The 26,341-nt window shown below is 40.1% G+C and overlaps 1 protein-coding gene across 2 annotated transcripts; it reads right to left on the reverse strand.

Moving 5' to 3' along the window:
* Window positions 1-841: 841 nt before the first annotated feature.
* Window positions 842-24,880, reverse strand: slc37a2 (solute carrier family 37 member 2). Of its 2 annotated transcripts, none has more exons than XM_080435798.1 (18): window positions 24,303-24,880; window positions 21,227-21,308; window positions 19,779-19,869; window positions 18,126-18,204; window positions 17,103-17,238; window positions 13,398-13,474; window positions 11,872-12,038; window positions 10,915-10,952; window positions 10,259-10,417; window positions 9,297-9,387; window positions 9,109-9,171; window positions 6,755-6,840; window positions 6,066-6,114; window positions 4,916-4,989; window positions 3,965-4,043; window positions 2,466-2,563; window positions 1,692-1,756; window positions 842-1,105 (listed from the first exon to the last, which is right to left on the reverse strand). In XM_080435798.1, the coding sequence occupies exons 1-18, from the start codon at window positions 24,359-24,361 to the stop codon at window positions 1,090-1,092; spliced, it is 1,509 nt and encodes a 502-aa protein (XP_080291924.1). In that variant the 5' UTR covers window positions 24,362-24,880; the 3' UTR covers window positions 842-1,089. The 2 variants fall into 2 exon arrangements, with proteins under 2 accessions (XP_080291924.1, XP_080291925.1); XM_080435799.1 differs by having other exon boundaries at window positions 1,681-1,756.
* Window positions 24,881-26,341: the final 1,461 nt, after the last annotated feature.

A 26,341-nucleotide genomic window follows, 5' to 3' on the forward strand; every position in this document is an offset into this window, starting at 1 on the left:
GGCACAAGACACACTGTGTACCACAAAGACACAAAGCAATGGACTAAACAAGAAACAGGCTTTAAATACACAGATAACCCCAATGAAGGTAATGCCACTAAAACCAAGACAGGTGTGGCAGTTAACAAGGGGGTGTTAACACAAACATGGACAAAACAGATGCCACTAGAGAGCAACCAAAAGACACGCTAAGCGTCTTGCTCCTTTGTGTGTATTAGTATGTAATTCTGGTAAATGAATAATTCCTTCACTTAAAAACAAAGTGAACAGTGAACTGAGGTGACTGGGGGCGGCACTGTACTTGGTCTGTTCTTTTTTCCCTCTACACCAAATGTCTTCACCGAAAATATGCGATCATATGCGAACCACCTAAAAGAGCGTTTTTGTGTCTGAACAAAACACGATGGGGTCTAAAGCTAGGTTTCCATCGCACCGATTTTGGCCCGACTCTGCCAAATATCAGCATGTCTTCAAGTGGATCTCGGACTTCATGTGGCCAGTCTGGTGCCAGTAATCTATGACATATCTATAACTCCATATTTGGGTAAGGTTTCAGGCCAATTTCACTGCCACTCACTTGCTCTTAGACAGCCCAGCTGTGAAAGAGGCTAGCTAGTTATGGTAGTTAACTTTCATTAATCGATGATGTCATCATATGCGTCATCCCTGCCCAAATTTGGAAAGTCCGAGCCCCTTGACGTCCAACCAAGTACAATATTTCAAATGGGACGGAGGGACGGACGGACGGACGGACAGACACTCTTGTAGTCTCTGTAGCTACAGACAGTCACTATGGTGACCGAGACCAGTTTGATGAAAGAGAGACACGTTTTGTAAAACATACTATGTGTGCATTTAATGATAAAATCCATTTTCAGATGTACACAATAGTTAAGAGTCAAGTCAGTGTACAGGTGCATTTGTAAGTCATACAAAAAAGTTATTTAAAATAACAAATAAGTACAGAAATATTATATTTCTCTCTGATATGTAGTAGTACCACAGTTCAAATCAAACATGTAGCTCCTTTTATCTGCTGGTGATGACGGTCGTATTGCTGTGGTTCCCTCCACCATGGAATAAGTAGTTTCAGATTTCTTTGAACCTGCAACACAAGGTTCAATGACATCGACAATGAGCATGATGACACATTACTATAAGATACCGGAAATATTTCTCTACATACAGTATGGGGTCATAGGTTAAAAGCTGTTTTAACCTGAAGAAGACCCAGACATTGAGATGGTAAGGAGGTATATCGGTCCCTGAAAAGACTGTTTAGTAACGCTTATCTGCATGCTTGACTCCAAAATTAGTGTAATGAATACAAATTAAAAGTATTTTTTATAATGATGTGCATCAAATGGAGTCTGCGACCTTTATTGCAATTCTTAAGTACAGTATGTATAAATACTGTAATTACTATGCACATTTCAATATAGTACTGCTGCATCATGCATTAGTTTAACAGTTTGTGTCGCCTTCTACTGCTCATTTAAATGTATGTTTATACTGTTCCTTGGCCCAATGTGAAATACTCTGGTTAACACTTGCAAGGTAACTTAAGAAAGAAGTTATAATGAACTTGAATTAATTAGATCAAACGTAACCTGAATTAACTGAATTGAATGTGAAATTGTATAGACATTTTGGGGGTTATAAATAATCGTAAGTCCTCACCCTGCACTCACCCTGGTAGTCGTGAGGAGCGTCTACACCATCCCTGCACTTCCTTGTAAACCAGCCTGGATAAAAACTGAGGAGAAACAATCTGTCAGACTTCAACCACAATCAAAGCTCTCTCCTAAGGCTTGCTTTACACTTAGTTGCAGGGGTGTCATGCAGTGTCCCTCGCCGAAAATAGGCAATATACAAGCTCACAATGTGTCGTGCTGCGATGCGTCGTGTGTGACACACACACTCTGCTAAGTATCAGGCAGTGATTGAAGAAGTACACGCATTTTTTTACTTAAGTAAAAGTATCAATACCCTATTGTAGAAATAGTCTGATACAAGTACAAGTTCGGTATTAAAAAAGTACTTGAGTAAAAGTGTCAAAATGTACTTTAAGTACCAAAAGTAAAAGTAGTCATTGTGCAGAAGGTCCCATTTCACAAGTTTTCAAATGTATAAAAATCCTTTGAAAATAGCCGATCTACAAGCTCACAACGCGTAGATTGGCTATTTTCAAATTGCCAAAGTATATACAGTATATAGGTCTGGAGTGGTTTTGTAATAATAATAAAAATCTACAAAGTAACTGGTAACTAAAGTTTTCAAATAACTGCAGTGGAGTAAAAGTACAACAATTGCCTCTGAGATGTAGTGGAGTAGAAGTAAAAGTATTGAAAATTCAAAATACTCCAGTAAAGTAAAAAATACAATTACAGTACAGCACTTGAGTAAATGTACTTAGTTACTTTCCACTTCTGGTATCAGGCTTAAGTGTCTGATGTATTACTGACCAGACATGCTAAGACGTCGGAAGAGATGAGCATGTAGAAGACGTTGGTCCAGCCAGTAGGAGAGATGACACCTGCTAACAGAGGGCCGAGTGCAGCTCCTAGAAGACACAGCACACATTATTAGTATACGTCTACATAGAAGATCATTGTAAAGGCTTTCAACCAGATGGATGGCTTTGAAATTCACACCCAGTTCAAATGGATGTATCTGTATGCATATTAAATGGATGAAACATTGTGCAAATTGATCCAAAGGTTATACTTTCTTAATCTAAAGCCTATTTTATGTTTATCAAAGTCTATAGAAACAACAATATTTACCCACAACGTCTGTCTGTCTATTTGTCTACAGGTATCTCTATTTTGACCGTTCTCTGGGTTCCTACGATTCCCATGATGCAGTTTGTGGACAAGCATCAGCCTATTCGGTTTTTAAGTCTGACGTCTTTTTGTAGTCCGATGTCACTTCCAGGTCCAAGAGGCACCAAGCGCCGTCCACTCTTCATTGTAAACAAACATGTCGGAACCCGTAAATCTTTTTACAATAACCTCCTTTTTCAGAATAGAACCATTGAAGGTTAATAAGGGTCTTAATGCTAATATCATATACAGTAATGTATATCTATATACATATGTATTTATTATTATTATTATTAACATTATAATGTTTATGTTTTATATTTATTTATATATATTTATATATCTATATATTAAAAAAAAGATTTCCTCTTCTCTTTGTCGTTGCCAGGAGAGCGGTAGAATGACACTTCTACCGCTCTCCTGGCAGCGGTAGAAGTGTCATTGGGAAAACACACACTTGGACCCAGGAAGTTGTTCTGACGGGGCGCAGCGTCACGGCTTAACAACAGAATACGGTCTATGGCTGCCATTACATCAACATCGTCAAGTCAGCAGTTAACTTTTCAGCACAATTTATACAGCGTTTCAGAGACACACTGAAGACTGCTCAGTTTTATGGCCGTGAAATGAACATTAGGCCATATTATAATGTTGAACATTTTAATAGTTGTTTTTCTTTAACTACCATAGTACTGTTGAACTGACACTGGGCTGTTTTATGGTACTGTACTTTTTTTGTTGCTTGATTCTACTGTGCTATGAAATGCTTTTCAGTTCATTGTGTACTACTCGTGTAAAGAACAGACAATAACATTTCAAATATTTTTCCAAACAGTCATATCATCTCTGTCGGGTGGAAACCTCATATGTCCAAAACTGTTACTTTTCAGGGTTCAAATTCCCAAACAGCAAAAGCAGCAGATCTACAAGCTTAAAGTGTGGTGCGAAGCGATTTTTCTTTTACTTGCAGATCTGCTACTTTTCATACTTTTGTGTGACGCTGTAGCAACAAGTAGGGCGTTAATTTACGGGAAAAAAAACACAAAAAGTTAAAATATGGACATTGGAGGTTTCTGCCCAGACAGCGACGATATCATAATTTCAACTTGTACCAGCGGTGTGAGGCGTTCCATACATACCTATTGATCCTGTACCGTCTATAATGGCTGTTACAGTAGACAACGCTCTGGAATTCCCTCTCAGACACTCATGTGTTCCCTGTGGAAAGGCAAGCATCTTAATAACAATGATAACAATAGTAATTTAATGACACCGGAGTGTTTGGTATAATCATAGGTTAGATGTCAAATGGAGAATCACGATAGTTCAGGCAGTCACAGCAGTCAGGTTGTTCCCCACTCTTGACTGAGCGTGGGGAGTTAAGAACTTGTGTACCAATTCTTTGAGACACACATACGGGTATTTCGGGGCATGGCCGAATCCCCCATTACTTTTTTAACACAGCTTTCACATTTGAATTGCACTACGGAACGTACACGTTGTTACATTTTATGGGTTTATTTCACCATAGCGCAAAATATGGTGAAGTATAGTAGCGCAGGTCATTGCAACAACCACCGATCTTGTGAAAAAGCCTAAACGTTCTGCGATTCTGCCAATGATCATATTCTTTGAGGCACGTCCGAGTATTTGCCAGGTCAAACAAAGGCATCACGTGATGTTGATTCCCTTCCCCTATTCGCTCATACTAGGACATGACGTATGTGTAGGCAGAAGAATAGATCCAATGTAGTTATTATTTAGTCACAAGGTCTAGTTAATACTTTTCATTGATTCATATTTATAAAACCAACAGACAGAATTAACCACTTTTTTAAATGGTTCAAATATAGCAATATAGCTGTCACATTGCGAATTCGCGATGCGTTGTGAGTGTGTAAATCAGCTATTTTTGCTACTTCTGCGAGAGACTCTTGTATGGCGAAGTAGGGCATTACTTTATGGGGGGGGGGGGGTTCAAATATGGAAATACAAGGTTTCTGCCCGACAGTAATGATTATGCCAAGCCGAGGCTGAGTGACACATGGAGTGAGTCATGTGAGAGAGGAATGTGGGGTTTCAGGTCTCACCAGGTCAGCAGACACGGCGGTGGTAATGAGGGCGTACGGCCCGTTCACCAGGGCTCCACAGATCAACAGCATTGCTACAGGGAGGAGAAAAACAAACACAACCTGTAAGGGTTTGTTTTGTTGCTACATACATTAAACTGACAAAACAGCTAGCACACAATACATGTCCTTTTCACACTTTTCACGTTCCCATCTCAAAATATTTTGTTCCAGGGACCCTCAAGAAGCAAAGGTTTGAGTTACAAATGTTCGCTTAAAAATATATATATTCAAAGATTTGCACAAATGTTCTCGATTTTTCAAAAATAGCAGATCTACGAGCTTGTATATCTGCTATTTTTGAATAGCCAAAGTGTAAAATAATGCTTTTTAGCTCAAATCTAAAAATGACACAGATGCGTTCCAGGTCTTAATGGGTTAATCTGGAGTGCTGCAGGCGTTCTGCTTTGCAGTACTATCTCTATTTTGCCATATACATTGGCTGCTGAAACAACCCTGTTTCCTCCTTGGAGCCAGAAAGTTACATCTACTGTATATACCGTCATCTACCCGCTTTAGATTTAACCTGATAAGATAAGTTAAGATAAGATCGGTATTTATTGATCTCTGGGGGTAAATGCAGGTGTCATAGCAGCAACAGCAGTGATAATGTCACACAGGAGAGGTACAGGTAAAAGTAAAAGCAAGAACCAAACCAAGATAAATAAGAATAAATATAAAAATAAATATATAATGAAGCAGCTGGCCCTAGATAGCTGCAGTGCATCTATGAATAAGTCAACATAATGTATCAATAGAAATAAATGTACAGTAAATATAGTAATGAATATACATCTCTTGCCATACATGCATTGCCAGTGAATATATATGAATTAATGTATGTAAAAAGTAGCAGATCCGCAAAAGTAGCAGATCCGCAAGCTCAAAACGCGTCGCTTCGCGCTGCGTTTCGAGCTTGTAGATCTGCTACTTTTGTGTCACGCTGTATTGTAGTATGGTCAAGTAGGGCGTTAATTTACGAAAAAAATGAATATGGAGATTTTTTTGGATTGGAGGTTTCTGGCCGACAACAGCTATATGTTCCTCTGCGGTGACATGATGCCACCAGTGTGACAGCCACTACACCACACACTAAAAACGGAGGTCTTACCGATAGTAGTGCCAAGGCTGCTCTGCCCAATGGAATTGTAGAGGAAAAGCTGCAACGCAAACACAAAAACACGTTCAACATCCATCACATCACATCACATGCTATATGTGGCACAAAGTTCACTTATCAGCATCTCGCTAAACCCCAGAGCTAAACGCTGAGCCATACTAAACAACTCCTCACACTCTGATGTTAAACACTATAGACTTCACTTCAACACTTCACTGTCAACTCTGACTATTATGAAATGCTGCTATTACGCACTTAAGAAACCTTTATACTACCTAACCCATTAAGACCTGAGGCCAAGTCTAAAATGTATTTTGTCAGTTTTCTGAAAAACTCATGTTGCTATAATATCATTGGTGCTTTTTTCATGTCACGGACCCCTAAAATTATATGTATTTGGCCGCGGACCCCCATCTGAAAATATTGTGTTCCAGGGACCCCCTAGAAGCAAAGATTTGAGTAAAAAATTGCTTTATTATTACTTTTTTCCAAGATTCGCACACATTTTGAAGATCTTTCAAAAAATCTTGTATATCTGCTATTTTTGAATAGCCAAAGTATAAAAAAATGGTTAAGCATCACGATCATGATTGTGATACTATATTAAGTACTTTTTCTGTGGACCCCCTTATAAAATGTCTGTGTGACACTGTGTTGGGTGTGTGAAGCTGTATAGTCACCATTGGAGCAGCCAGTGTTAGCATCACAGCACATGTTGTTGCTCTGCCTCCGGTGTGGTCTGACACCAGCCCAGCTACGATGCCTCCTGGAAACACACAGAAACACACGTGTGATGTGGTGCATTTGGCCACTTTCAAAGTGTGCTACAGTTATGACTGCAAATCCCAAGGGGTAATTGGTAACAGATATTTAACCACTTAACCCATTAAGATTCTACAAATGCCTTCTAAATCAGTAGTTCTCAGCCTTTTTCATAAGCTTCAGGAGGACTACTTGCACTGAAACAGATCTGAAACAGTGTTATGTTGGGGGAATTAACTAAGGGCTTATGACACAGGTAGGGGAATATAATTAATAAATGCCATTAAATCAGTGGTTCTCAAAGTGGGATCCAGGGACCCTCAGGGTTCCTTGAGGGGGTTTCAAATGGACCATTACAGGTCTGTAACTCTGAGAGTTATGGGGGTCCTTGAAATGTAAACGTTTGAGGACCACTGCATGAATCCTATTTTTTTTATTTTTATAATGCCATTAGGATTGAATAAATTGTGCCTTGGTATTACAGGACAGGCTCTTTCAGATTGCTTTCTTTTGAAAAGATTGAGATACGGACCTTCCGCATAAACGTCCCAAATGTAGTGATCTCAGCACAGGCTGCTGGTAATGAGGAAGATGTTGGTGGCTAAATAGTATTATCTTGTTATGTTGTGTCTCAACTAGTGAACCATTTAAATCCTTCATGTGGTTTCTTATCTTTAAAGGCCTCTACACACTGCCCGACATTTGAAATGGTCGGCGAGTGAACAGATTGTTAAGCATTTCACATTGCACGAGTTTCTCTCTTGAAATCGGGCTAAATATATCGTTGTGATTCTCGCACGATAGATTGGTCGCCGACAGGGGTTCACTGATTCCAAGATATTTCACCACGATCCCGACCCAATACATACAACGTCTCACGAAAACGTGAAAGGCTCCCGTGATATATGCGCGAGACCGAGACAGGACGCTAATGATTGACATTAAATAATTCTCAATTTCTCTGTATTTCTCTCTCTCTCTCCCTCTCCCTCTCTGAAACAAACATTTCAAAACAAAAGTCAACCAGAGTCCAATTCAGATCAGAAGCAGTGTTGCTGTGTCCGCTTATTATAAGCGAGTTTCTTGTAAAAGATATTGGTGGTTGCGTTTCTTTTTAGCTTATTTCCAAAGTGTAGTTGCTTATTTGGCTTTATTTCTTAATGTTGCTTTTTTTCTTTGAAAATAATTGCGACGCGTTGTGAGCTTGTAGATCGGCTATTTTATTTGTATATAGGTTTAAAGTGCTCATGCAGCCTATAGTCGCTTGTTTTCATAGACCTGGTTGCTTATTTCTCACGCAAAACCAGAGATACGTGCGTCACACACACACACACACACACACACACACACACACACACACACACACACACACACACACACACACACACACACACACACACACACACACACACACACACACACACACACACACACACACACACACACACACACACACACACACACACACACACACACCTCTCTCTCTGTCTGCAAGCCCTATTCCTCAAACAGCCCCATCGTCGTGCAGGCTCGCTCACTCTATCAATCTGTTTATCATGTCTAAACTAATACAGCAGGACTGGACTGTCTGTACGGTAATATTGCGGTTCTATGCGGGAGGACTAGCCACGGTGTGTCTCTGTTGTATTAGACTCAACAGTGAATCATGCTGATAATAAAATAGTTTTCCCACCAGCTACCTCGCTGGCTGGTACTGTGCTTTAATTGGCTGTAGCACGGCTCTCATCGGATCCGACAAGCCCAAATATCCAACATGCTAGAAAAGTAAAAATTATCGGGAACCGCTCGCCGAGCGCAATTTATCGGGGTGTTTCTTCTCGGAGTACCTTACACACTGCGCGATCAACACCTCGCCGAGGAACGCCCGATCTGGACTGAGATCGGTGGTTTTCTCGGCGATCACCAAAAAATATCCCGAGAGCCAAATTGGGTCAAATATCGTACAGTGTGTAGAGGCTATAAGGCTTAACACAGATCTAGTTCCTCCAGTCCAGAGCCTTCATAGAGAGGGATAGGATCATAAACCGCAATGTAGCCAGTTTGACAGAAATAAAGGAACCTTAAGACATCAAATGGATGTCGCACAATGGTGTCGCTCTTCGCGAAGGACTGATCTTAATCTAACTGTGCAATCACTTCTTGTCACTATGTGACACCATCATGCAATGGAGTATACATTTCAATGAGCACTTTTTACAGCTCCATAAGATGCTTTGCTTCTAAAACCCTTGCCGTCAGGACTAAAACTTACCCACGATTCCTCCGACGTCAAATAACGTCGACATATCCCCGGCCGCCTTTGCATCAAAATGAGCTGAAAACATAAATGTAATTCTATTGATTTGGAAAAACAACAGAACAAAACAGAAAAAAACGATTATGGTTCAAATGCAAGTGTTCTTTATCTTGTTTATTTGAGGAGCAAATGGAAGTACTGACCAACATTGGAGATGTAAAGAGGAAGCCAGTACAGGAAGGTGTAGCTGACCAGCTTGGCAAACAGCAGACACAGCGAGAACTCCACCACACCCTGGGACAAAGCAAGACCACATGCGGCATTGTAATTGTTGTTCTCTGAGAGGATAATTGCTTAGACACCAGATTAAAAGTCTGACTTTTTTGTTTTTCTTTTTTTTCTTTTGCTTATAATGACGTGCCCAAAATAGGGAAACCAGGTTGAAAGTGATTAATTCTACATAGCAATACTAGCACATGCATTCCTGCTTGAAATGTGAAAAGGGAAGTAAAGATTAAGGTCAATGCAAAACGGCGCTATTATTATTATTATTATTAGGTACACACACACATGCAGCTGTTCACTTGTGGCTTTGCAGGTGCAGTGGTGGAAAAAGTACTCAGATATTTTACGTAAAAGTAAAAGTAGCAATACCACAATATAAAAGTACTCTGTTACAAGTAAAAGGCCTGTGTTCAAAATGTTACTTGAGTAAAGGTACAAAAGTGTTTGCATCAAAATATACTTAAAGTACCAAAATTAAAAGTACTAAAATGTTTGAAAATAGCAGATCTACAAGCTCACAATGCGTCGCATCACGACGCGTTGTGAGCTTGTAGATCTGCTATTTTCAAATAGCCTATGTATAAAATAGAGCTAAAGTGGTTAATGTATGTTTTATAATATAGTAATTTATATCTGAAAAGTAACTAGTAACTTAAGTTTTCAAATAATTGTGTTGGAGTAAAAGTGCAATATTTGCCTCCGAGATGTAGTGGAGTAGAAGTAAAAGTATTGCAAATTGGAAATACTCTAGTAAAGTAAAAAGTAACTCAAAATTGTACTTAAGTACGGTACTTAAGTACATGTACTTAGTTACTTTCCACCACTATGCAGGTGTTATGTCTCCCATGTACTGTACATGTTAACATCAGTTGTGACTCACGGGTATACTGAGGGCGCCGCAGAAACTGATGGCCTCACTGTGGTCCTCCACAACCTCCACCGACTCGTTGGCGATGGGCGACGTGCTGCTGAAGATCTCCTCGTTGATGGTGGAGTGTCGCAGCAGAGGTTCCCTCTCTGCGTTCTCCTGAGGCGCCTCCTGAAAACACACAAAGTGTTCATTTATTTCCAGAAGAAAGGGAGTCTACTGCCGTGCCTCAGCCAAACGAGGCAAAGCCGGTGCGTCACACAGGAGCAGGACAACAGCAGCAGTAGAAGAGAACACACTGGAGCAGCTCGGACAAAAAATAAATGGTGCATTTATATAGCGCTTTTGTCCAAAGCGCTTTACATAGATTGTGCATTACATTCACCCATTCACACACCGATGGCGGAGGAAACCATGCAAGGCACCAACCTGGGAGCAATTATGGGTTCAGTGTCTTGCTCAAGGACACTTCGACACTAACTCTGGGGGAGCCCGGGATCGAACTGGGACCTCACGACTCCCATCCGGCCACTCTACCGGCTCTACCTGAGCCACTGCCGCCCACAATTGAAGCCTCTATTTTTAAGGTGCTAATACAAATAGTTGTTCATTTATCCCATTGTAACTCTGAGAGAAGGTTCCAAAATGGTTCTGCGGTTATGACTTACATGGTGCTGAGGAGTGGTGCAGTTGACATCCTCAGGCTCTGTAGAGGAAGAAAAGAGATGGACTCAGTACAGCAATTTGAAGGTTTTCTTAAAAAAAAGAAAAGATTGTGCCACTTTAGTCCTTACAGGCCTGTTCAAAGACAACCGTCTGTTTTCTGTGTTACCAAACCCGTTCATATTTTAGTATAACTAACTTGTCAATGTTGGTCTCCAATAAGCTGACCACTGACCTATCAACTTACCACTATTACTGCATTTAAAGGGTCAATTAAAGCTGAATCACATGAAGACTGAAAACCTCTATGGGTTGGATGTCATACAATGTTGTTTTATTTGTAAAAGAATCGACCTTGTGTCATATAAGAATTGCATTGCTTTATTGCTTCGTAATATTATGTGGATGTACTCATGACAACAGTTCAAATGTATATATTTTTTGGCAAATTAATCGAACGAAAATAAAATGCCCCCGGTGTGTAACATGTACACACCGGGTACAGGTTAACTGCTGTAAACTAAACTGAACTGAATGCATTGCATTTATGGAAGTTGTCTTCTCACCAATTCAAGAAGGTTCTGAAATCGCTTCTCTTAATAACCAAATACTTTCCATATGGTCTGCCTAATACAATATAATAATATTTTCCCTAGAGGTTTACTTTTTGGTTCCTCTGACTGTTGCAATATGTTTTTGCTGTTTCTTTGTTATATTGTCCATATTGGTCTTTTCTGTTCCGTTTCTTCATCTGCATGATATGTCTATTAATGTCTAATATGTAATAGATGTGTATATTCCACATTGATGTAATTTTATCCTATGAATGTACAAATATTCCCGGAGAATGCCACTTCTCAAGCCCAAATTTTTACTGAATCTTTGTGTATCATTTTTCAAATTCTCTTGTAAGTGAAAATAAACAAACAAACAAATGGAAATTAACTGTAAAAACGACTGACTTTCCACCAGGAAGAAGAAGCAGAGGACCCCGGTGGAGGCGATGATGAGTCCAGGGACGATGAAGGACATGCCCCAGGCCGAGGACACGTAGACCCCCGCTATGAGGGAGCCCAGGATGTTCCCAACGGAGGTGTGCGAGTTCCAGATGCCCATGATGAAGCCACGCCTGATGACACAGACAGGGAGGGAAAAAAAAGAAAATATGTGAAATTGTTAGGTTTCCTCAGTATTTTTTCTTTTTCTCCCCAATTTAGTCGTTATGCTCAGTTGAGCTAAACTAAACTTGAAATATGGCAGTCTGTTTATGTCTGTCTGTGTAGGTAGGCCTAAAGTAGGCATACATGTAGGCATGCATGTGTATGCCTACATGTATGCATACAAATGTACTAATGTATGTACTGTATGTCACTCTGTCTGCAAATGTTTCCACCAGAGGGTGCTATAAACGTCAAAACAAACGTTGGGTGGAAATGCAATAACAGTGTTACACCCCAAACAAATCAAAGGCCACAAATCACATGTCTCCACCATGCACACACACAGGTTGCCTTGTCTCTGAGGGAAAACCAAGTTCGTCTCATGATTTGCGTTCAATAAAACGGCACGTGTCTGACCCAGTGACCCACACACAAAATAAAACAGTAAATCTGAAGTCTTGAGCCCAAAGAGCCTTTGACCACATAGCACATAGCGTCCCTATTCTGGGCATATCATAGAAGGTGAACATTCAGCAAAGACAGGCGACGAACATTTGGCGGAAATAGCAGATGACACATTGTGTGCTTGTAGATCTGCTATAGCCATTTGGCTTAGGAGTAGTATACTGTATAGATTTTATGTGGTTAGGTTAATGTTCAATCCTTGATCCAGACAACAAGTTGAGTTGTCCTTAACTACAGTAACATTACACGCTCTAGTCTATAAAGTCAATAAGTTCACACTGCAATCTGCTTCACGTTGTCTTATAAAGCAACATTCAGAGTGTGTGTGTGTGTGTGTGTGTGTGTGTGTGTGTGTGTGTGTGTGTGTGTGTGTGTGTGTGTGTGTGTGTGTGTGTGTGTGTGTGTGTGTGTGTGTGTGTGTGTGTGTGTGTGTGTGCGTGTGTGTGTGCGTGCGTGCGTGCCAAACCTCAGGGCCAAACAGTGACAAACTCTGTATGCACACTGCAGGTAGGCCAAAAGTAACTCCACTAATTATTTTCCACATGTTTTATACTTTTTGGAATACTGACAGATATTCCAAAACACAGCTGTCTGTCTCACCCACATATCAGACACAAGCTGTCAGATATATGGTACTTTATCTTCATGGACAAGATTTATGAAGTTCTGCAAAATCTGAAATCCCATTGCGCGCGCACGTGTGTGTGTGTGTGTGTGTGTGTGTGTGTGTGTGTGTGTGTGTGTGTGTGTGTGTGTGTGTGTGTGCGTCAGCTGAAGAAATAGGTAAGTGATACTGCACAGTAAGCAGAACAACTGAACAGAGTCACGTTCCGATGGCACAGCGCGGCGGCTTATTCACTCACTTCCCCTTTCCAAACCAGTTTCCAACACAGGCCACTACAGCGGGCCAGCCCGTTGTCTGCATCAGTCCATTCAGAGCCTGAAAGAGAGAGAGAGAGAGACAGAGAGACAGAGAGAGAGACAGAGAGACAGAGAGAGAGAGAGAGAGAGAGAGAGAGAGAGAGAGAGAGACAGAGAGGATAAGCATGGGTTATGTGTGTAACTGTCTTCCCACCAGGAGTGCATTTTATCTGTTGGTGTGACCACAATGTGTTAGCTCTAGGGTTCATACAGGTCGTATAAATTCAAATTCAAGCACGTTTCCAGCATTTTCAAGGTGTTTTACACCATCGCATAGTGTCCGTACAGCACAATTTTTATTTGAAAGGTACACCCTTCTTAGGATGTTGTTTTATTTTATAAAACGGGTCGGTGAAACTTCAATCTCTGAGGAGTTTTAACTATGGTATATATAAAATTATTATTATTATTATTATTTTATTCTTCGAAAGCCAGATGATCAGAGATCTCTGCCTACTGATACATATGGTGACATCTAAATTCATAATTATATTGTATATTCAAGTCACAGAACCAATGCAAAGACGATAGGTATAGGGCGGTACTTTGAATTGGGACGGTATCAGATTTGGTATTCAAAACAGTGAGCGTAGCTTTGTTAGCACTGGCTTTCTCTGCATTTCAATGATATATTGAATGTATTCATCCCCAGAGGTATCAGTACACGGAGATCTCTGGTCGTCTAGCTATGCAAGACTAGCACATGCCTGACATTGACACAATCAAATCAAATCAAACTTTGTGATGAAATAACAGGACATTGATTGTACTGTTGCAGTTTTTACTCTACAGTGCTACTTTTATCATACACTTATTTACTATATATATGTATGTGTACCCTGTCTATTCTAGTTCTGATTTTAGCACTGCTAGCAGAGGACCGGCACGGCCTGGGGATGGCTCAGCCAGGCTAGTCCAGGCCGTTCCGTCTGTCTGTCTGTCTGTCCGTCTGTCCAACACTTTGGTCCCATACAACATATCTAAAAAAATACTGGCTGGGTTGCAATGGAATTTGCTGTGCACCATCATGCTTCCCAGAGGATGAAGCCTACTTATTTGGTGACCCCATGTCCTTTCCTTTAGCACCTCCTTTAGCCCAAATGACAATTAAATGGATTTTTGGAGGATGGAAATGTTGGTTGATTCAAAGAGGTTCAAAGCACTCTGGTTCAAAGCACAGTTGGATGTAGCTAGCTGGGTTTTAGAATCTTAAGTCTTTTAATATGCTACTTCACACAAAGTGATCTTATTTCTCTTTTTTTTTTAATCATTTCCAGCACCTGCATTATAACCTAGATTAGAACAACCATCAAGACTACGTACAGGAGAGAGAGAGAGAGAGAGAGAGAGAGAGAGAGAGAGAGAGAGAGAGAGAGAGAGAGAGAGAGAGAGAGAGAGAGAGAGAGAGAGAGAGGGGGGGGGGTCACTAGGCAGTGTTAGTTTCATTCTCACGCCCAACCTTGAGGTTCTTACATGGAAACTATTCCTCACAACAGAATCATATGACTACTGACTCGTGTCATGTGATGTAGAGGCTGAGCTTAGTTGTTAGCTTTTCACCTGCTGCTTTTAGTCATTTGCATCTCTTCTGATCACCATGGCTTTATAGTTTCACCAGGAAAGGTTCCATGGTCACAGGTTTGGTTTTAATCCCCACTACAGCAAGCAGTGTGACCAGATCAACTGTTGTTCACCAGTTCAGTGGCTTTATGATCCCAGATGGGAAACTTTAGCCTGGCGTGGCCAGACAATATCACTGGTAGATTCGTCTGGTTTTCCAGGCTAAGGAAATGTGGCTTGTAGTCAGGAGCACACGATAAAAACAACAATAAAGTAATAAAGGGTTAAGTTCTGTGTGCAAACTAAGCAGGTCCTTTGCATAGGGAACAATCTATCTGAATACGGACGCTAGGGTTTGTGCGGTTAATCAATCATCTAGGATTACAGGAATATGGAGCCCTATGGATCTAAGCATTGTACTCGTTCTTATAGGATGGTCTGGCTTGTAATGTCAGTGAACCACCAGCTGAGACTAATCTACTGTTGTGCTTGTCCCAAGTTGCTCTGGATAAGATAAGAGTCAGCTAAACACTAACAGTGAACGTAAAATGTAACTGTTACTGGAACACCTGTTGTAGTCCTTGACCTACATGTGTGTTGCCTCGTTGCACACTGTATGTATATGCATAAATTGAATGTATAGAATATAAAGGTCACCGTCAGGAAATGTAAAAAAAAGAACCTGAGTTCCAAATGGATGCAATGTAGTTATTATTTAGTCACAAGCTCTCACAGACACACACTAAACCACTTTCACTTTCACTTCAATCAGAAATAGCAAAGAATTGCAGTTCTACAAGCTCACTGATATGGGGGAAAGCCTCCAGAGGCGGCTGTTTCGTAGCTACAGTGGAGTCAGTACTGCTGTATGGGGACGAGACACGGCACAACAAGGAAAAGGCCCCCGATGTGTCTACACAGGAATGACTATGAATGGCACTATAGGTGTCACATGGGAGGACCACATCAGAAACGTTGACTCGGGGGCCTCCCGTGGGTCACAGACAAGGTCAGAGAGAGATGCGTCAGGCACCCGGCCGGAACTTGTGGCAAGCAATCTGACACTGTGTGTGACCCAACGCAAGGCACAGCCAGGAAGGGAAAGATGCACACCACCAGTGTTGAGTTTGACAGCATTTCTTTTTTGTTTTAGTCATAGTCTTTTGAATAAAATTCCATTTAGTTTTAGTCACTTCTGAAATGTTTTAGTTTTGTCTAGTTTCGTCGACTAAATGTCATAAGATTATAGTCGTCAAAATCTACAGTTGATTTAGTATTTTGGCGGTGCCTTGATGGTGTCGTAATGGCTGATTTTACACTTGGTTGCATGCTGAAAATAGCCGATCTACAAGCTCACAACGCGTCGCAGCGCAACGTGTTGTGAGCTTGTAGATCTGCTATTGTGCAACACCCGAGCGCAACCAAACATAAAATCACTTGTCTTTTAGTTCTACTGGATCTCTTCTCCACTAGTACCTCCCTAACATTTTAGTCTAGTTTTTATTTGTTGACAAAATTGTCAATATATTTAGTCTTATTTTAGTCATCGCAGCTTAGTTTTTATTTAGTTTTCGTCAGTGAAAAAAGGTAGTCGACGAACATTTTTTGTCATAGTTTTAGTCGACGAAATCAACACTGCGCATCACCTACTTAGACATACAAGACCCTGATGCTAGACAGGAGGGTGTGGAGGGCAGCGATTCAGGAGTCCCGAGTTGGTGTTGGCTATAGTCCACACTCTCGCATTTTCCCTCAGAGCATTCAGTCTGTTCTCTGAGTGCTCCAATCTATAATTAACTGAAATTGATATTAATGTGATCATGTCCTTTTAATTACCTTTTGGCTCCACCAGTCAGCTTGCATAATATCGCACAGCGCACAGACCTGATCACAATGTCCTGGCATTCAATATCTTTGGATCTGTGTTGTATACAATTCTCTCTCTCAACAAAAAAAAGGAATAGATGACTTCTTAAAACGTTCATTTTGCACTGTATGAAAATAATTGACAAAATGCGTGAGGGAAGTTCAGATGAGCTTTCTTGAGTGGACAGCAGCCCGAAGGCAGAAATATGTGTTATCTTTACCTGGATGATGACGTAATACCAGATGTTGTGAATGTTTAAGTAGAACCCAAGGCCAAACAGACAGGTGAACAGGCCACTCAGCAGCATCCCAGCACTCAGGTAGTAACGCAGGGGCAGACGCTCGCCAAACATCCCACTGGGAACACACAGATAGATGTGGAAATCAGTTAATCAATACGTAAACAACAGCTGGGATTTCATCCTACACACCACCCTTTGAACTTCAGCCCATATCCCATGACAACATGTAACTCATTATGGTTCATATCCATTCGTTTGTCCTTCGCTTACGAAGACGACCAAGTGACTCCCAAATGTCTTGTGGGTGCGAAGACGGCTAATGAGGCCGATCTGATCCCCGCACGGAATGACCGGTTGCAGTGAGGACATGTGATGGTTGGGGGCGGGGCTAGGTGAGAGGGTGAGAACTGGCTCTGGTCTTGCGGAGCTGTCACTTCTGTTGGGCTTCATGGAATGTGGCGCTTCTAAAACTCTGCTACACCGTGCTGCTTGACTGCAACGCGCCAGTCGGAGCGGTGTTGTTGTGCATCGGCGTTCCAGCTGGTCTCTGAATCCAGACCACAGCTTTTGAGACTGGCCTTTAGGGTGTTCTTAAAGCGTTTCAGCTGGCCGCCGTGTGAGCGCTTGCCATGGTGTAGTTCACCATACAGCAGCCTTTTTGGTAGGCGTTCATCTGGATGGTGGCCTGCCCAGTTCAGCTGGGAGCACTTGAGCATGGCGTAGATGCTCTCCATCTTAGCCTTGCGGAGGAGCTTTTGTTTGCCGTCACTTTTGGTTATAGTTAAGTAGTAAGTTCAATTAATTACTTTTAGCTACGGGTAGGCATGGTTAGTTTAGGGTTAGGCTTAAAATTAGTTTGGGCCTCCGTAAAGTATTTTGCATTGATTCTGCAAAGCAGTTATTTCTTTTATCTCCAGTGACACCTGACCTGATGTTTTTGATAATTGCATCAAACATTCATATTCTAATCTGGATGCATTAGCCCACACCTACTATACACACCTGAAGAACATGCCGATGGCATAAGCGATCAAAAAGGAGTTATCCACGGCTCCAAAAAGTGTCTTGTAGTTGTCCTGGTCTGTAAGACAGAAAATTAAATTAAAAATTAACAGCAGTTCTCTTCTTATGTTTATTCTGATAGTTCAGAAATGTTGAACACACCTCAAGTATTATCTAAAAGACTAACAGCTTTGTTTCTGCTTGAATATGTGAAGTGAATAATGATATAACACATTTGAAAGAGTGAACAAAAATGGTAATGTCTCATTCAAATGTTATCACAAAAGGTATTAACCCATTTAGGGCAGGAACCCCTATTTGTAACTATACCTTTTAAGACGGAACCCCTTTTTGGGGTTGTTGTGCCATGTACAGTAAAGGGGTTAAATAGGTTAATAGGTTAAATAGGTTAGTTTGTGGTGAGGCTGCCGAAAGTGTCTAACCACAGAAGTACAGGAAGTACAGGAAACGGAAGTGCGTGGGGCGGGACATCTGCTTTAGTTTCTACTCATTTTCAGAGCTTCCAAAGTACAGACACGGTACTTTATAAAAGGTAGGGTCATCTACGTCATTTTCTCTATCAAGCAACTACAGCTGGCAGATTCGTCCCACTGGGATGAAAACTGCAGCCGGAAGTTCAATGGAATGCATTAAGTCAATGAGAACTAGGTGTACCAGCTTATGAACAAACACAAGTTCTGAACGATTGTGACCTTTGTAATAATAATAAATCCAGGAAAATAAAGACATAGTCTGCTGTCTTGCCTTTCAATGTGCACACTATATATAATTTTATGAGGTATCTATCTAAAGAGCACAGAGAATGTTTCTCTTCCATGGGCTGTTATCACGAGACTGTCAATCATTAACAGCCAGGCTGTCAACCAATTCTCGCATTACTGCTGAGCTGGAAATTATAGCTGCCGCTGTTTAGATACCTTAATAAAGTTACATAATTAAAAAAACAAGTGATGGGAAAACATTGTGTGATATGTCTTCTTTTATATTCCTGAACTGATGATTAACTGAAGGCTGCAATCATTAATAAAAAAATATTGTTTGTTCATACGCTTTCATTGACTGCAATGCATTCCATCGAACTTCCTGTACAGACTGTTAGGTGGAAGCATATATGAAAACTGTAGGAAATAGGAATCTGTCTGGAGTGGAGAGACTAGACCGCTGTTTCCCAAACAGACCAATTTCTATGGGTCGCGAGTACATATCCCATTTTTTTCATTATATATATATATATATATATATATATATATATATATATATATATATATATATATATATATATATATATATATATATATTATTAAAATCTAATAATCCCCCCCCCCAAAAAAAATAAAATAAAAAAGGTTTAAAAAGTAGTACAAATAGCAGATCCACAAGCTTGCAACGTGGCGTGAAGTGACGCGTTGTGAGCTTTTAGATCTGCTATTTTCACTAGTTTTGGTCCTGGGGAACATTTTTATTTTGGGTCTTGAGCTAAAAAGTTTGGGAACCAAAACCAAAAGTAGTCCAGTGGTTCCCAAACTAGTACTTTTCCAGGCCCTATCTCCTCATGATGAGATAGAGATAAAACTGTAAGCGGAGGTTAAAGCAAACACAGCTGTCGCCAAACCAAGTGGCGGACGTACTCACCAAAGGGTGCCCAGTCACACCAGGTATCATTGTCGGTCACGTTCAAGTCAGCCGGCCTTACGACTGTGGAGCAGTTCCTGTGTAGCTGACTCTGAAGAACAGAGAACATGATACACAAACGCAGATGGATGTCAAACACACCTTCAAGTGAAACAACCCAACAAAACATCTCGTATATTCATGGCATACACAGTAAAATCCTCAGTGTTAATATAACTCGCATATTTCTTCTTCTTGATCATTAATTTCAGCAACATCTCAGCAGTCAGGTGGTCTTTATCGGGGTGTGGGGTCACATTCTGTCTGGTAAAATACTGCTTCCACTTAACTCTTTTATTTTTTTAAATGAATTAATAAGCTCTGTTCTGTCATTTAGCCCACACCCCTTTAACAATTTAATCTCCAGAGAGACATCAAGAGATATAGACCCTCATTTACACACACTTAAACATGCATCCAATTTCACCCGCTAGGGTTTTGTTTATAATAACACTGTGACCGACTGTGAGAGAAAACAAGCTGTGCCTCGTGCCTTATAGGGCAGTGGTTCTCAACCTGTGGGTCGGGACCCACAGGTTGAGATGATTTTGGGGGGAGGAATTGTCAAATAATATAAGAAAAACTCAAAGGCTCTCCATTAAGTCTCCTACTGGAGAGTCTGCCGGTTATCAAATCAGAGCTTCATGGGATGTGTAATTGATAGAAAATAAGTAATTTTTTGGGTGAACTACTCCTTTAAGTTTTTTTTATTTTTATTTTTTTTACTATACATCCTGCACACATTACTGATATACATCCTGCACACATTACTGCTGTAAGTTGTTTTTCAATCTGTCAGTCCAGAGTACACAATGATAATCACTCTCTGTTTCGGAGACAATGCTGAAACACTGAACTATTATACAAATATCTTTTAACCCATTCAAACTGGGAACGCAGCTGTGTAACCACTTTATCCATATTTTATACTTTGGCTATTCAAAAATAGCAGATCTACAAGTTCATAGCGTGGCACTAGGTGCCGCGCTATGAACTTGTAGATCTGCTATTTTGGAAAAATCTTGAACATTTGTGCAAATATTTTAATATAGATATTTTTTAAAGGGAACCTTTTTAACTTTGCTTCTGGGGGTCCCAATTACAAAATATTTTGAGATAGGGGTCTGCGGCCAAATACATATCTAAAAATGTTTTCTAAATCTTAACAGTATGTTGCTATATCAGTGGTGCTTCAACTTTTCCATGTCAAGGACCCCCAAAATGATATGTATTTGGCCGTGGACCCCCATCTCAAAATATGTTGTTCCAGGGACCCCCCAGAAGCACAGATCGGAGTTAAAAATGTTTGCTTCAAAACATATATACAAATTCAAAGATTTGCACAAATTTTCCACGATTTAAAAAAGAAATAGCAGAACTACAAGCTCATAGCACGGCACTCGGTTCACCTTGACGATGCTGATGGGTTTCCGTGAGAGATGGTAAGCAGTGTAGAAGAGGAAGGTCAGGAGAAGAGTGAAGCCTCGATACCTAAAACAGAAGAGATTACACTTTTATTACAAGCCTTCATAGCCAAATCCAGTTTTAATTTAATTTAAAATGAATTAACACGCTTTTTACTTTACCAACATTCAGTAAGCCAAGAGTTTTATGACGGGTTATAACATCTCATATCGTTGCTGTCGGGCAGAAACCTCTTATCTCCATATTCTAACATTGTATATTTTTTTGGGGGTAAATTTTAATGCCCTACTTGATCATACCACAGTGTCACACAAAAGGCATCACAAGTAGCAGATCCACAAGTTCAAAACGTGGCGCGAATTTTTTTGAATTTGAATCCTGAAATGTAACAGTTTTGGACATTATGAGGTTTCCACCCGACAGAGACGATATCATATGATGTGTTTCATGTAATACTGGGTCGTTATGAGAAGTTACTGGCCTTGGGTTCTTGTGGTGTATGTACACAGTAGACCGGAGTGCCCCAAGGATGTATACTTAAGCCTTGCCGAGTCATGAGGCCCATAGGGGCAGGAGCCTATCTCCTGTTTCCTTAGCGTGAGGCAGCTTATAATATTCATAGATTATTTTTGAATAGCCAAAGTAAAAAATTATGATTAAAGTGGTTAAACTTGATGTATAAGTATGTATAAGTACACCCCCTAGACAGGATGCTAGTATGTCACAGGGACTTACCCCCCCCCAATCCAACCCTTGATGCTGAGTGCCAAGCAGGGAGGCATTGGGTCCCATTATGGGAGTCTTTGGTATGACCCGACCGGGGGGAATCGAACCCCGACCTCTCACTCTCAGGGCGAGCAATGCACTTTAACATGATCTCACTGGGGCAATTCATAAACTTGCTGGCTAATCTTGTTGTTCTAAATTGTCATTGTTTTAATGAAGTCTTTATTTATTTTTTCATACCGTTCTTTGCTTGTTTTCACAATATATAACTTGTTTTATCCTGCTGTTCTTATTTTCAATATTATTACACTGTTGTATTATGCCTTTTGTAATCTCGGCATCATTGAAAATGATGAGTCAAAATCCCTATAACACTCATGTCACCAATAGGCATAAACATAGCAGCTGGATGGCACATTCAAGAGCAACAGCTCAATCCCTATGTCAGCATTCTTTGCATATTCAACATAGCACAGTGTTGGTTCTAGCAAAACATCAATGCATTCAATAATACGTGTAGTGCACATTAAGGATCCATGCCTTGGGAATTAAGACCTGATAGGTAAAATCACAAGTTGTAAACAATGTAATAACGCTGCAACTCATTTTAAGCCATGAGGCCTGTCCTATGTACTGTATATAGGTGCAAATTACATACATTTAAAAAGGTGGGTTAGAATAATGTAATTAATATCATATAATCGTATGTTTAAACAGACAGACTGTTAATAGACTATATGCATCTGCATATGCATTGTTGATAGACTGGCCCATTATATTCACTGGTGATATCTCAGCATTGTGTACAGCGAAACAATGCATACATATTCACTGTACATTTATATTATTTTTTAATTGTATTGAACTGTGTGTATGCTCATTCCGGGATAATATAATCCAGTGCAGGTATCTAGGGCCAGCAGCTTTATTTTGTATTTATTTATTCTTATTTATCTTGATTTGTGTTTCATTCTCACTGTGCTGTTGCTTATATATGACCCCTGGATTTCCCTCCAGACCAGGGGTCAATAAACGTTTATCTTAACTTGGTTTAAAGGGATATTACACTTTCAAATAAAATAAATATTTAAAAATATATATACAAAATAAATGAAAAAAGTATGTCCTTTCTAATGCTAATCTAATTTATTGTATTTGAAAGTTAAATATCCCTTTAATGTAGCCTAACTTTTAACATTATTTTTAAAACATTTTGCACATAAAAGAAAATCAGAATTGAAGAGTGCAAATTCTTTCTTTGGACACAAACTCCAAGTCCAGGATGCACACAGTAGTGATTGTCTGGTATTTTTGTAACCTTCAGACTGGGGGGGGGCTTTGTTTTAAATCGATGCTGTTCATGAAGTGAACACATGTTAGAGTGGGCCGAAGACTCGTGGACACTGTTGCCAGGTTTTGCAAGCAACTAGGTCTATGAAAACAAGCCCAAAAGAAGCGACTAGCCTAAGCCTACTACATGAGCCCTTTATCGGCTTTTTTTTTTTTAAATAGCCGATCTACAAGCTCACAACACGTCGCAATCTTGAAGAAAATGTGCAAAAAAAACAAAAAACAAAAAAACATTTTAACAACACAAATCTGGTACGGAGGTGCCCAGGCTCAAAATATTTTCAGATGGGATTCCGACCGACGACCGTGGACACGACAAACACATTAATTTGGGGGTCCTTGACATGAAAATATTTGAGAAACACTAGTTTAAACAACATTAGGAAGCAAGACCAAAAAATACACTTTAGAAACAAGCCCAAAACCACCAATATTTACAAGCAACTTTACAGAAAAAAAACAAAACCAAAGTTGCTTATAATAAGCGGACATGGCAACGCTGCGAGTGGATCAATTTAACAAAACTAGTCTAATCTGTGATAAAAGAAGAATCTGCTAACAGGATATTGCCCTTTAATTGACCTACTGTAAGTTTATAAATCATTTACAGTTGATGTGATAAGAGTTGATACACAAGACTGAGCTGTGCATCGGCGTTACGCTCACATCGGTGACCTATCGAGCACTGTGACTCCAGGCGTTGTTTACAATTAGTTAAAGGCTTCTTGTATTGACTTGACGGAAAATGCAGAGTTGGTTTCAAATCAAAATAGAGACTTTATGTAAGGACGCATTAATGACACGAAAGCACCTTCTCTCCCAACCAGCAAATCTGTCCAACCCGCCAATACCAGCCGCTCCTGTGGTCGCGGAATTCGATAGGTAGCCGATGGTGGTGTAACACACATCGAAACTATACTATTTGGGTGTTTCCAAAACAAAAGTGTTGGGAACAAAACAATGGGAAGCTGAATGAAAACTTACCGACTATCTCTGGAGAAAGACGTCATAAGCCGCACGCCTGGAGCCAGAGGGGACTTCATGTTTTATTTAGGTGTGTTTGTCCTTCTTAATGTAATAAAAAAAACACTTAAAATCTGGTTTTGGTCATTATTAACAACCAACCAGATGGTAATAACACAGTGGTAAACTAAAAGGCACTTCAACCACTGGTCATACGGTGGTTATAACTAAGTTGTTGCCTAAAATCATATTTTCAAATGAATGACTTTCCCCCTCCTTTAGTCGAAATAAAAAAATACAGATTATTCCACAGATCTGTGTCAGAGTCCAATAATAACGTCCTGATGTGGGACCAGGCTGCAGTCTGTAAACAGTGCGTTCCAATGGAGAGCCATGCTTTCTTCGAGTCGCTTTTTAAAGCCGGTTCCCGGTTAAATTCCGCTACCCAAAAGGCTCCTATAACCTATAAATACCCCCGCAATGCATCTCCGTCGTCACGTGGATATATTAGTGTCCATGTATTAATGTAGATTCCACGGTAAAGATGTTATTATTCCACAAGGTTTTCCACGTTCCACGTCCGGCCACACAGATACTACAGCGCTCTGACTGATCCAGGCGCACTGAGGACACAGCGCCATGTGATTTTCCTCTGTGACGTCACGACATAGAGGAACAAGTCTACCCTACAGCTCACAAAGTAGTAGTGACTAGTGACTAGATCACTACTACTACTACTAATAATAATAATAATAAATAGGGTTAATGTGTAGCCTACTTTATGTTGCATTTTATTCTTCTTAATTTTAGCAGAAGAAAAATCATATTACATACTGTATATGCCTATACAACCAGATTTTTTTTACATTATGTAATTTTACTATTTTAACTATTTGTAAATTGTTAGCTTTTTTTTATTTTTATTGATTGAATATTTTATTAGGCAAAAATGTAAAACAGCACAGTTACATTTAAAATACTTTGTCTAAAAGGTCTGTTCAAAAAGTATTCAATTCATAGTCCTTATTCTAGTATTAGTATTAGTATTGTTTTACACTGTCCCCCGTCCCCGGGCTTTTGCTTTAGTGCAATTGACCGAGTCAAAAAGTAATAATACATCTGTCAACAATGAAGACAGTTTTTAAAAAAGCCCATTTTCACAAACTTAGTTTTAAACCTAATAGCAAAAACTGCTCCAAGACCAAACCAAATGTTACTGCATAATATTCAGACAGGAGTTACTAGCTCAATCAAGTATTACAGGTCAGGGTATAAAATTACCATTAATTCTTTATTAACTTTCCTAGTTAAATAACAGGAAAAAAAACCTGGGGGTAACTATCTGTCCTGAGAGAAACAAATTATAACATTAAGATTCATCAACATGTTGCCAGGATGTTAAAATTTGAAGAGAACAAATTCCTGAGGTGATCTGCCATAATCAGTTGAATGTTGCTTTTTTAGCTATGTGCACCTAGAGGAAAGAGGAGATACCCAGCTTACAACATCAATATTACTGTGAATATTTTGCAATGATAATATTCACAAAAATAGCTGAAAATGAATGTGAATTGTGACCTTTTGAGACAACTGATATTCACTTTTTAATTTAAGTGTGTGATGTAATATAGTATCTGTTGCACTCAAAACCACACAAGCCTACATGTGCAGCTGGCAGCAAAGAAACACATTTTCAGCAGCAGTGATGGCACGCACGCACGTGTGTGTGTGTGTGTGTGTGTGTGTGTGACTGTGTGTGTGTGTGTGTGTGTGTGTGTGTGTGTGTGTGTGTGTGTGTGTGTGTGTGTGTGTGTGTGTGTGTGTGTGTGTGTGTGTGTGTGTGTGTGTGTGTGTGTGTGCGTGCGTGTGTGTGACAGAAGCAACAATGGAATCAACAGCACAGCAGAAAGCTTAAACAGACCACCAAGTTGGTCTGTTGCTAGTGACAGCACAGTTCCATAAGCCACTACTCGAGTATATCTGTCTACACATCGCTTTTGCCAACAAGTGATTAATTAACAAGCTTCAAACTACTTTTTGTCTCCCATCCATTTTATCCC

This window comes from Gymnoscopelus braueri (assembly GCF_963280865.1).
Source record: "Gymnoscopelus braueri genome assembly, chromosome: 8".
NCBI classification, from domain to species: Eukaryota; Metazoa; Chordata; class Actinopteri; order Myctophiformes; family Myctophidae; genus Gymnoscopelus; species Gymnoscopelus braueri.

Coding starts and splice junctions, on each gene's coding strand:
- slc37a2 (XM_080435798.1), bottom strand. CDS start 24,361: ATGAAGTCCCCTCTGGCTCCAGGCGTGCGGCTTATGACGTCTTTCTCC. Junction 10,953..11,871: donor CTTCTTCTTCCTGGTGGAAA/GTCAGTCGTTTT, acceptor CTTCCTCTACAG/AGCCTGAGGATGTCAACTGC. Junction 6,115..6,754: donor TAACACTGGCTGCTCCAATG/GTGACTATACAG, acceptor TTTGCGTTGCAG/CTTTTCCTCTACAATTCCAT.